The sequence below is a fragment of the Symphodus melops genome (genome assembly GCF_947650265.1).
Source record: "Symphodus melops genome assembly, chromosome: 3".
NCBI lineage: Eukaryota > Metazoa > Chordata > Actinopteri > Labriformes > Labridae > Symphodus > Symphodus melops.
The window spans coordinates 30,911,010-30,923,509 of NC_136693.1; the positions used below are offsets into that span (position 1 = coordinate 30,911,010).

At 45.3% G+C, this 12,500-nt stretch overlaps 1 protein-coding gene and 1 long non-coding RNA gene across 3 annotated transcripts in view; one reads left to right on the forward strand and one right to left on the reverse strand.

Moving 5' to 3' along the window:
* Positions 1-8,619: 8,619 nt before the first annotated feature.
* Positions 8,620-9,691, forward strand: LOC306820847. Its single transcript, XR_013778723.1, has 6 exons — positions 8,620-8,675; positions 8,762-8,814; positions 8,867-8,970; positions 9,006-9,072; positions 9,328-9,353; positions 9,603-9,691. It is a non-coding gene; the product is annotated as an uncharacterized lncRNA (long non-coding RNA).
* LOC306820846 (homeobox-containing protein 1-like) overlaps positions 9,445-12,500 on the reverse strand; it is a 9,731-nt gene continuing 6,675 nt past the window's right edge. Inside the window, exons 7-10 of one of the 2 annotated variants that reach the window (XM_079338855.1) lie at positions 11,505-11,600; positions 10,306-10,397; positions 10,115-10,198; positions 9,445-10,013 (exon numbers count right to left, since the gene is read on the reverse strand). In XM_079338855.1, coding sequence (XP_079194981.1) covers positions 9,708-10,013; positions 10,115-10,198; positions 10,306-10,397; positions 11,505-11,600 — 578 coding nt within the window. In that variant the 3' untranslated portion in view covers positions 9,445-9,707. Of the gene's footprint in view, positions 10,014-10,114; positions 10,199-10,305; positions 10,401-11,504; positions 11,601-12,500 lie in introns of both variants that reach the window. The other variant, XM_079338854.1, reaches the window with a different exon arrangement.

Consider the following 12,500-nt stretch of genomic DNA (forward strand, 5'->3'; position numbering starts at 1 on the left):
GGTCTGATAACTGCAGACTCTACCACCTGTAGTTTAGAGACTGTAGGTACCAGCAGGTCTGATAACTGCAGACTCTACCTCCTGTAGTTTAGAGACTGTAGGTACCAGCAGGTCTGATAACTGCAGACTCTACCTCCTGTAGTTTAGAGACTGTAGGTACCAGCAGGTCTGATAACTGCAGACTCTACCTCCTGTAGTTTAGAGACTGTAGGTACCAGCAGGTCTGATAACTGCAGACTCTACCTCCTGTAGTCCATTTAGAGACTGTAGGTACCAGCAGGTCTGATAACTGCAGACTCTACCTCCTGTAGTTTAGAGACTGTAGGTACCAGCAGGTCTGATAACTGCAGACTCTACCTCCTGTAGTACATTTAGAGACTGTAGGTACCAGCAGGTCTGATAACTGCAGACTCTACCTCCTGTAGTTTAGAGACTGTAGGTACCAGCAGGTCTGATAACTGCAGACTCTACCTCCTGTAGTTTAGAGACTGTAGGTACCAGCAGGTCTGATAACTGCAGACTCTACCTCCTGTAGTACATTTAGAGACTGTAGGTACCAGCAGGTCTGATAACTGCAGACTCTACCTCCTGTAGTTTAGAGACTGTAGGTACCAGCAGGTCTGATAACTGCAGACTCTACCTCCTGTAGTTTAGAGACTGTAGCTACCAGCAGGTCTGATAACTGCAGACTCTACCTCCTGTAGTTTAGAGACTGTAGGTACCAGCAGGTCTGATAACTGCAGACTCTACCTCCTGTAGTCCATTTAGAGAGATAGGATGGTGCCTGACCGTTTAGAGCTTTGTAGGTGAGCAGAAGGATTTTAAATTCTATTCTAGATTTTATAGGGAGCCGATGGAGAGAAGCCAATACAGGAGTCATGTGGTCCCTTTTCCTCGTTCTAGTCAGAACACGAGCTGCAGTGTTTTGGACGAGTTGAAGGGTCTTTAGAGATTTACCATCACAGATCAAAACAGCTCTGACGCTATAGAAGCAACTCAGAATAACTGTTTTAAAACTTGAATTTCCCTCGGGATCAATAAAGTATGTATCTCTATCTAAAAGCACCTACAGTCCACTGACAGCAGCCTGCAGTGTGACCTCCAGCTGCTGGTTATTCTGCACTAAGCTGCTGTTCAGTCTTTGAAAGAGGAAGGACACAACAGGTTTGAAATGATTATCAAACCTGTTCAAAATAAATACATGATCACTCACATGCATAAATAACAGGACACACGTTTTATGGATCTGTTTTTATTCCCTTGTAAATAGAATATAATAAAAACAACAGAAGGATTTTATCCAACAGATGGAAAAGTAACAAAAGGCGAGTACAGAACAGTCTACCGTCCAAAAAAAGGCACTAAATCTTGAACAAGGGCGAAGAAACCACTTCAAACTGATACAACCAAAGTCCTGCAGAGAAGAGCTTATTGCCAAATGAAACGGTAACCAGCTTAGCTCTGAACCAGATCTTCAGTTTCAGGATGTTTATGGTGCATTTACATTTAATGCTGAAAGGTAATAAATGTCAATAAACTCTTCAAACACTGTTCTGCACCTGTGCAGACCTCAGATCAGATCCTCTAACCTGTTCACACCTGCACGCATCCTCTGAGAAGAACCGCAAATCTGTGGAGCGTCCTCAGGATGAATATGAACCATCAACAATGCAGCAGCCAGTATGTCCTCCTTCTAACTTTAGATTCTGCTCCTGAATGCTCTGGATCTGATTGGACCAGAGAAGGTAGGCGGGGCTTTGAAGGCCGTTTTGGACGCCCCTCTGTATAATTTGTCTTTATTTGATAGTGCGGTGGAACCGGGAAAGAGAAGGTCCTGACATGCAGGAAAGGAGCCACAGGTCAGACTTGAACCCACGCTGTCCACTTAGAGAACAGTTTTACCTGCTAGGCCCCGCCTTTAGACACGTTTTCAGGGTTAGACACTAAGAACATGATGCTAAAGATGCATGTGCTCTACAGGTGTGTGTAGATGGATCTGATCTGGAACATGGGCTGCTAACTTCCTGTGAAGGATCCTTTCAAAATAAAAGAGAAGAGCAAGGCAACAGAGGAATGAAGGCAGACGGCAGATCTGCATTTTCCACAGGCTGCCAGAAACACAGTGACCACGAGGAGCCCGAACACGACTCAAAGAGACGAGAAGATAGTCAGCATCAAATGACCACAAACCATGAGGAAGTACGGAGTCACATGAGGGTCAGAAACTGTGGCCGACCAAGTCAACAGCAATGATTATTTACATGAGAAACAGGCTTCTGGTTTTATTATTATGGGATATTGTTTTTATTCTGCAGTCCTCATGTTGCTATTGACTCGTCACATGACAGGAAGTGGCCACTTGTTCGTACCGTACCGAGTTCTTTACCAAAGCCTGAAGAGTTTATCTTTAATCAAGAGCTCCAAGAAATTCAAATCAACCATCCTGAAGAGAACCGGCTGGCGTGGTCGACTTGTGAATAACCTTTCCTCTCCAAACGTTGCACAAGAACGTTTGAGTTTCTCTGCGATGGTTTGAATTCTTCTCGTCTCTTCGTCAAGTGTTCCGACTCTAAAATAAAAAACACTTTGCTGCTTCAGTTCTCTAATGAACAGCTTTATCAGGAGACCCTGAAGGCAGCAGCTGAAACAATTTAAACCTCTAAATAATCTCAGAACAGCACGAGGTCTTTAATGAACCCGGAGGCTCACTTCAGAAAGGCTTCTGCTTGGCAGATTTTCAAAATAAAAAAAAGAACACTTTAATGTTTTGGTGTAAATAATTAAAAAACAATGAGAGAACGCTACATGGGACTAACGATGCCTCAAAGTTTTATAAACGCTTGAAGCAAACACACAGACAGCTCTGCTGCCGTAAAATCAAAGACATTCAATTTAAAATCCTCACATTCACACGGCGCAGTTACCATAGTGTACCACCAGGAGGCGCAGAATGAAAACTAGTTATTAATCTGGTGGAGGCGGGAGCATGAATTAACTCTTTGTTGTTTGAGTGGAAGTTCCCTTTACTTCTGTTTATTGGCTCGACTCTGAGAAGGCTTTTCCCTTTAAGAAACCACGCCAACGTTACCGATGGCGAGCCAGTGATGCGTCATCGCAGCGTGCACCCATCTCCACTCTCAGTTTGACTGAGCGTCTAAATTTTGATTCACATTGAAAAAGCTGAAGGGGGGGGGGGGGGGGGAGCTTATACCTGCGGAGGGAGAGTGAGGTATCTGTGTTGAGTTTGAACTCTGAACTAGCTTAAAGCACCTGGTGAAGATCCATGAAGTTACAGTCGTTAGCTTATTGATTTATACAGTGATGTGTGAAAAGACCACGTAGAAGTCCTCGAGTCCCCTTCAGTCTTGGACGCCCTGGCGAAGGAACAAACGGTTCAGGATTTTCTAAAGTGTTCAGTCAGGGTTCAGGATTTGTCCCTGGTGCCGGGTAGAGACTAAGATGAAAGATGCTCCTTCATGGTCATGTCTGTGGTTGTGACGCCAAAACATCAAAGACGGACGATTTAGGGGTCTGCGAGTCTCGTGCTAGAAATCAGTCTCAATCTTAGGCTGGGGAGACTTCAGATTCTAAATCAAGACCAGTCAATTTTTCCATTTCTGACATTAGAAGCAAAAGAACGAATCACTTCACTTAATTTGGAGTTTGATTTTTTTCTAAGGTTACTGCCGCAACCGTCCTGTTGTTTCAGTCTAAGTGAGGGACACGCCCCATTTTACTTTGATATTTATCACCTTGGTCTTGGGCTTGCTCTGCCTTGGTCACAATTCCTAAAATGTCTTGGTCGGGTCCAGTCCTGTCCTGTCCTGTCTTGGTCTTGAATCCCTAAATGTTTTGGTTTTGTCTCGGTCTCAGATCACTCTGATCTCGGGTAAGTCCTGGTCTTGGTTAGTGTGGTCTTGACTATACGTGAGAGTGTCAGAACTTTAAGATGATCATCTAAACGCAGAAGGACTTCTACGAGGGCGACACTAGAATCCTTGATTTCTGATTGGACTACTCTTCACTCGGCCGTTCTGGTCTGTTTCATGAAATGTTCCAACAGTTTGGACTAAAAGCACCAGAACATCGACCCGCCGACATGTCATTCTAACATGGAGGGTGTTCAGAACACGCAAAGAAATGCTGCGACACATCTGATTACAACGTGACTCCTCCCACTTCCATCATTCACTCTAATAAAAAAAAAACTGAAAAGGTAATGCTTTGGCTGATGTGTCACTCACCTTTCAGCGAAACACTCGCTCCACGCTAACATGTCTATATACGGTAGATATAAATGAATCAGATAGATACCCACACACTATGATACACTGTTTATATGTTGGTGTGGTTCACGATACTCTAACAGTTTAATCCTCCGACTCACTGCTCACAGTGATCTTTGTAACACGGGTCACCCGGTGGGCGAGTCGGCACGATGGCGAACACTCACCTGGACAGGTGAGTTTAAAATCTGTTGATTCCCATGTTTTAACAAAAGCAAAGCAGCACTTTGATGACTCACACACAACTGAATGTCTGATTTTGTTCTTTTATCACCATGTAATTAAAAACCTTTTAACGATAGCTTTGAAGTATTTCATAAAGATGAAGGGGGGGATTTAAAATCCATATCAAGTCAGGCCACAAGAGGCGAGCCAGGATTCTGCTGAGTGATTTCACCTGGACATCGGTGGCAGGTCGCAGTGGGGGAAATATTTGAGTGTTTCCGCGTCTGAATTATTTCAACCAGATCTCGATTTCCAGTCCAAGTGCTCGGAGCACCTACAAAGAGGGACAACCAGGAGGTAAACACTAAACACTATATTGCCAAAAGTATTGGGTCCCCCATCCAAATGATTGAAATCAGGTGTTCTAATCACTTCCATGGCCACAGGTGTATAAAGGCAGGCAGACAGTTTCTACAAACATTTGTGAATGAATGGGTCGCTCTCAGGGAGCTTAAGGAACCGGACTTATTCTGTCTCTAGTTATGTTCATTTATGGTCTTAATTACACTACTCCACTTTATTCTGTCTGATATATCAGCTCTTATATCCATCACAGCACTATGGTCACTTTATTCTTCAGTATTCTTCTTGTTTACATAGAGCTAGTATATGTATTCAGACTGCCATGCACCACTATCACTTTATTATTCACTAGCTGCATATAGTTATATATTTATACTCTATTCTGCACTACAGTTCTGTTACGTCTGTTCATTACATATATGCATCATGTCTGATCACTGTCCACTTATATCTATTCTGCACTACAGTTCTGTTTATACCTGTTTCATCAGTCTACTGCATGTTTACATCATATACACCTGTTCACATGTCATGTCTTTTACATCTCACGTCGACGCTGTTCTCTGTCTAACTGTGACTTGTGTTTTTAACTGTACTAACATCTAGACACTTTCCTCTCTGCTGTTCTTCGTATCTAACTCTGTGACTGGACTCTAACCTGTACTAACACACTGACATCCTGACACTTATTCTAACCTGTACTAACACACTGACATCCTGACACTTATTCTAACCTGTACTAACACACTGACATCCTGACACTTATTCTAACCTGTACTAACACACTGACATCCTGACACTTATTCTAACCTGTACTAACACACTGACCTCCTGACACTTATTCTTCTTTTACACTTTATTCTTGTTGATAGGTTAAATGTTTTTGTATAGTTGTCGTTATTTGCTGCTCTGTGTGCTCTGAATTGCCCCCCGGTGGACAAATAAAGTTTTTTGAATTGAATTGAATTGAATGCTTCAGGATACCAAGAGATCTTGGACAATTTTATGGAAACAGTTTGGGGATGGCACCTTCCTGTTCCAATATGACTGTGCACCAGTGCACAAAGCATGGTCCATAAAGACAAGGATAAACTTCACTAGCCTGCACAGAGTCCTGACCTCTACCCAGTAGAACATCTTTGGGATGAATGAGTGCGGAGACCGTTTGACATCAGTGTTTGACCTCACAAGTGTTCTTCTGAAGAGTGGTCAAAAATTCCTATAAAGACCTTGTGGACCAGAAGAGTTGAAGTTGTTATAACTGCAGAGGGTGGACCGACGTCATACTGAACCCTTTGGATTAAGCATGGGACGTCACTTAAATGTATACGTGAGACAAGGCAGGTGGGCCAATACTTTTGGCAATATAGCGTAGCAGACTGTGTCGTCCCCACGACCACTGCCATCCTCAACCATAAACGACCTCCACCTCAGCGGTGAGGAAACTGAGGAATACAAACTCCTTCCTGCATATCATCACATCTGCTCCTCTGGAAAGTGTCTCCAGATAACATTTATGAATTACAAATACGTTTGTAAAGACATGGGCGGCAGTAGCTCAGTCCGTAGGGACTTGGTTAGGCAACCGTAGGGTGGCTGGTTCAAGTCCCTGTGCGAACCAAATATACAGACTGATCTGGGAGCTGGAGATGTGCCAGACCACTTCCTTCCCTTGAGCAAGGTACCGAATCCCCCACCAGCTCCGACACTCTGACTTCTCTCTGTCAGTGCATGTAGGATCCTGCTTGTGTATATTTCAGCCGATGCGTGTTGCATGAATTTCCCCTTGAGGGATCAATAAAGTATATCTTAACAAGTCCGACAGTTTGGGTGTACCAGCTGTGTTTCAAAGAGCAGCGTGCAGCGTGTTTGTGAAGCGAAGGTAAAGGACGAGCCAAAACTCTCCTGTCGTGTCCTGAGTGTCTCATGAAGCCACGCCTTCTTCTTCTTCGCTGCTCATATCCTCTTCAGCAGAAGAAAGCTCAGAGCTTTCTTGTTTGCGTTGTTTGGTTTCGTTTGCGTCACGTTCTTCTCCTTTGTTGAATTTATTAGCAGGTTAGCTGTTAGCAATTAGCTGCTATCATGTGACGCTATTACGGAGCCGACATCCGACTTACACACCGCCCATCAAATATGGCACGGTTGGCTGTGGAAACGCAAACAGGATCAGGCTTTACTGAACCAAACGGTACTGATCTTTACTGGACCGCTGTGTGGAAACGAGGCCTAAGGCCCTGGATGGATGAACTGTCATCATCCAACGATGTTTTGGTTGGGTTCAGGAGTTCCTCAAAGTGTTCTTCCACCTCTTGATAAATCTTGAGTCCAGGTCTGAGGTTGTAGTTCACAACCAAATAACAGCATGATCCCCAGCCCCACCTCCCCTGTTTGTTCAGGAGACCCCAAGACCTACTGAGAGACTGTCTTCATAACCAGTATCCACTAGTCTCCCACTCTGAACCACCAGTTCAACAATTTAGGCTTTGAAAATGACCCACGACTGAGATACAGTTCCAAAGACAAAAAACTATTTAGGGTTCACAACAGGCCTGATACCCTCTGACCCCCCAGGGGTTCAGCACCTTTAGCAGACTGCATGAGAGCCAAATACACTGATATACTGTTCAGTGTTTATACAATAGCTGGAGCTGTTCTGCCAAAGACTTGCACATGTGTCGAGGTATCCATCTCAGACCTGCGCTGGGGGTCGCAGTGTCCTCCCCATCCTTCTTCAACCAGGGACACTCCGCAAAAGACGACACAGCTGCTGGGTGCAGATTTAAACCCAACCATTTCTTTCCAGTACTTTCCGTCTAACACCACTCCTTCCTTCAACAGGTAGGTGAGGACGAGCAAGTCCATGCCCTCTCCTGTCACCAAACTAGTACTAGTGGCAAAATCAAGTCACTACAACGTGATCAAGAAAGATGTTCAGATGAAGGACTGACCTTCAAATATATGAAATCAAAAACACTTCAAAGCTATCCATTCAGCAGTGTTTCTTCATTTAGATGTTAAATTTAAAAACTAGTCATTCAGTTGTTTGAAAGTTAAAACACATTTATGGCCTTCCTTTGCTTTCGTACCACAAGCTTTTTTCAAACATTACGGAGAAGTCCTCTTCCATATTTATACATTTTTTAAATTCTTCTTAAGCCCTGTTCAGACCGAGCCGTCTTCAGAGGTAGCAACAGAGGCGTTACAGAAGAGAATGGTCAAACACGTGATGACGGCAGAGCTTAGGATGACGGTCTGAAAAGGACCTAAGACTCAAAGAAATATTCCCAGTAACCATGACAACGACAAGCTTAACCTGCTGTTCTTCTCAGTGGAAGGATTAACCAGTGAAAACATTTAAAATAGAAATCATGTGTGGTGATATGCGCTACATACAGTTTAAAAACAATCCGTTAAATCAACTCTGAAAGTCATTAAATTCTCTGTTGAGGCTGTTGTTGTGTTGTGATCACAGTGCGAGACCCTGCAACTATCTGAAGCACGTTTCTAAAACTGTGACGTCCTGCTGTGAAAAACAAGGTGTTCAAAGAAACCGTCCGGCAGGAAGATTTATAAGCATCCAAAAGAATCCACAAAGACATCCCTGTCCTGATGAGATCTTTGATTCTTATTCTGTGTGGGATCTAAGGATCTTTGAGCAATTTAAATCTCCCACAGGCGTCGCCCTCAAAGCGTTCTTATTCTACACGAGTAATGCCTCTAAGAGTGTAGCAGAGCAGGTCAGAGGTAGGGTCGGGAGGTATCTCGGGGTCGGGAGGTATCTCAGGGTCGGGAGGTATCTCAGGGTTGGGAGTATGTCAGGGTCTGGAATATCCCATGGTTGAGAGTATCTCGGGGTCGGGAGTATCTCAGGGTCGGGAGTATCTCAGGGTCGGGAGTATCTCAGGGTCAGGAATATCCTATGATCGAGAGTATCTCGGGGTCGGGAGGTATCTCGGGGTCGGGAGGTATCTCGGGGTCGGGAGGTATCTCAGGGTTGGGAGTATGTCAGGGTCTGGAATATCCCATGGTTGAGAGTATCTCGGGGTCGGGAGGTATCTCAGGGTCTGGAGGTATTTCAGGGTCTGGAATATCCCATGGTTGAGAGTATCTCGGGGTCGGGAGTATCTCAGGGTCGGGAGTATCTCAGGGTCGAGAGGTATCTCAGGGTTGGGAGTATCTTGGGGTTGGGAGTATTTTGGGGTTGGGAGGTATCTTGGGTCGGGAGTATTTTGGGGTCGGGAGTTATCTCGGGTTGGGAGTTATCTCGGGTCGGGAGTATCTCGGGTTGGGAGTATTTTGGGGTCAGGAGTATTTTGGGGTCGGGAGTTATCTCGGGTTGGGAGTATTTTGGGGTCAGGAGTATTTTGGGGTCGGGAGTTATCTCGGGTCGGGAGGTATCTCGGGTTGCGAGTATTTTGGGGTCGGGAGTATTTTGGGGTCGGGAGTATCTCAGGGTCGGGACTATCTCGGGTCTGGAGTATTTTGGGGTCAGGAGTTATCTTGGGGTCGGGAGGTATCTCAGGGTTGGGAGTATCTCGGGTTGGGAGTATTTTGGGGTCGGGAGTATCTCGGGGTCTGGAGTATCTCGGGGTCTGGAGTATCTCGGGTCTGGAGTATCTCGGGTCTGGAGTATCTCGGGGTCGGGAGTATCTTGGGGTCTGGAGTATCTCGGGGTCTGGAGTATCTCGGGGTCTGGAGTATCTCGGGTCTGGAGTATCTCGGGGTCGGGAGTATCTTGGGGTCTGGAGTATCTCGGGTCGGGAGCATCTCGGGTCGGAAGTATCTCAGGGTCAGAGTTTACATGACTTTTGGTCTTTTTTCTACACTTATTACATTCCTATAAAATCTGCTTGCATATAAACACGCCTCTGTTCCACTCATCAACCGCCACCTTCAGTCGTCCTCCAACGTCTCCGTCTTGATGTCGTTTCCCATACTGCACCTGGCCACCTCCACATGATTGGTAGCAATCTTTTCCAAATTGATCGGGTCCTGGGGCTCGGACAGCGCACCGTGGATAGAGGGTTCCTCCTGGAGGGAGGGGGAGGGGGGAGACCAGGACACTCCAGTCAATCTGGAACCTTCTGCCTGGGAGCCCGCCCCTGAGACAAGGGAGCGACCAATCAGAGAGGCCCCTCTCTGTCCAGACAGAGCTCCTCTACTCAGGGCGGAGAACCAGCTGGGCAGCAGCGTGGGAACCTGAGCCAGAGAGAAAATATTGTTGATAGAATTTTCTTGAAAGTATGAAAATATTTTTGATCGATGCCCTCGTTAAGATCATAAAACATGTGTAGTCGTACCTGAGTTGGGGAGGACAGGTCGGCTCGACTGAAAGAAAAATGTCTGGATGATGCTCTTTTCTCAAATAAGGACACCTCGCAACCCTGAGAAGAAGCGAGGACGTAGGTTACACAGGACGTTACACCATTACAGGGAACAGTCATCCATTACTGCCATGAGGACTCAAATACTGATTTAACCCTTTTGTTACCTGGTCTGGGAAGTCATTGCCATCCACCTCATCACTGTTGGACTGACCTCCTGGACTCTGAACCTCAATGCCATGACTCTCCAAGATGGATGCTTCTTCAAAAACACAAACCTTATCATAGCATATCTCCCAACAACAAACGGACAACGAGCAGCAGACAGAGACAAAGAGAGAATAAAGAAGCTGAGTGGCATCCTGCAGAGACTGTCCTCTGGGCGGAGCTGTTGTGTTTCCTCCAGCCAATGACAGAGCTGCTGTGCTCATGTTGTGACATTGGGCTGATGTAAATCCCTGGCCTCCCGCTGACATCATATTATGATATTGAGCTGACTTTGTTTTCCAACACTGGGCTGATGTCACCTTCAGATCTATTTTTGGGCTTGTTATGAATATACTGAAGCAACAGGACGAGAGAGTCGGGAGAGAGATAGTGAGACGCTAGCTCCTCCCACCTTCTTGCAGACTTTTCACTAAGATGGGCTCGACGTGCCGAGAACAGCTTTAGAGTTAGCAGCAGCCAATGTAGAGAGGGGTGATGTCACCTTTTAAAACACACAGGGGGTCACTCAGACTTACATATACATGCAAGTCTAAGTGATATATTAATACGCTTTGAAAACACTTTCTATATGAAGTCTCAAAACATTTAGTTTTTTATGTTTTGTGTTTTTTATGTTTTCAAGCGTCAACGCTGTTGTTGAACTGTTTGGACCACAAGTTTAGAAAGCTCTGCAGATTCATGACAACACACAAAATACTGTTGAAATAAGGAGATAAAAACGCTCCTATCTGCAGATTACAGTTCTCCGTCGCTACGACAGATTTCTGTCAGTTTCAGAATTGTAATATTTACTCTCAGATAGAAGAAAGTGTCGGACAAATGAGTCTCAAAATGCTCCAATAAGCCTCATTTAGACATCACAACAGTTATTTATTTCCCCCCAGACCCCCCCCTGTCATTCCTTTAGTCTCTTATATTTCACATCTCTAAGTTTGATGAAACAGACGAGCAGCTGACAGTTCATTATTCTGTATAGTTTCAAATATGAGCCAGCATGTCCTCTTACAGCCTACATTTAATACTAGTGTGTTCGTCCTCTCTTGATAACACAGTACCGTTTATGGCAGCTTTGGTTACCCCCCCCCCCCCCCCCCCCAGGAATTACTCTCACACCCACACAGAAGGAGGCAGACATTACCAATATTAGCTCTCCTCTTAATGTCTTTGCGGCGGTTAGCGAACCAGTTGTAGACCTTCAGAGATGTTACCCTCTCCAGATCTGACAGCTTCTTTCCTGTAACACACGGAGACAGAAACAGGCTTTAAGAACATTCATCACATCCTGCAGGACTCTGGACTTTAGGACCCCTTTGAGGCTGGACCAGTCCAAACCAGGAGACTGCTTGTAATTTATAATATGATGCAAAGCTGCCACGTCTATAAACTCTGTTGATATCTAGCTGTTGTGAAACCAGTCCAGTCCAGTTCAGGGTGGTTTCATTCTGATTCTGTGGAGACTTCAGGAACTCTGGAGACCGTGTCCAAAGAGAAAGTTCTGAACTTTCAGCCGGAGACAAAAGTAGTGAAAGGAGGCTCATATTCAGAGGATACCCTCCTGCAAGCGGACGACCCGGGTTCAAATCTGTGGATCCTATGCTGCATGTCCTTCCCCCCTCTCTCTCTCTCTCTCTCCTTGATGACTGACTGTATTCATGGACGTCATACAGCTCTGACATCATGTGTGGAGATTATTCAAACACAGTGTGTCAACTCTTCATCAGGTAAATGCACCGCAGGACTTTCCTCTTGGTGACATGAGTCATTCATAACCGTGACATGTAAAGTCAAACTGTGGCTGCTCTGTGATGACATGTGATCAAAGACACCAGTGAACAGCTGCTGGTTGTGCCCTTGAGCAAGTCAGTAAACTCTGCATCTATCAAGCAGTGAAGCTGCTGATACAAAGACGTCTTTGTCATGGAGAACAGAAGTACAATTATTTAATTAAAGCACCAGCCTGTAGCTCCGCCCCCTTCAGTCTATTAGAACAATAACCTCCAACATGGAGGACGGCGTCTCTCTGGTGTCCACAGAGGGCCCTGCTCGATAGTGATGGACGAGTCCACCTCTGAGGACTCAGCCTCTGCTTCCTCAGTGGAAGACGTGACGGTGGGATTGAGGAGATCCTCGAAGT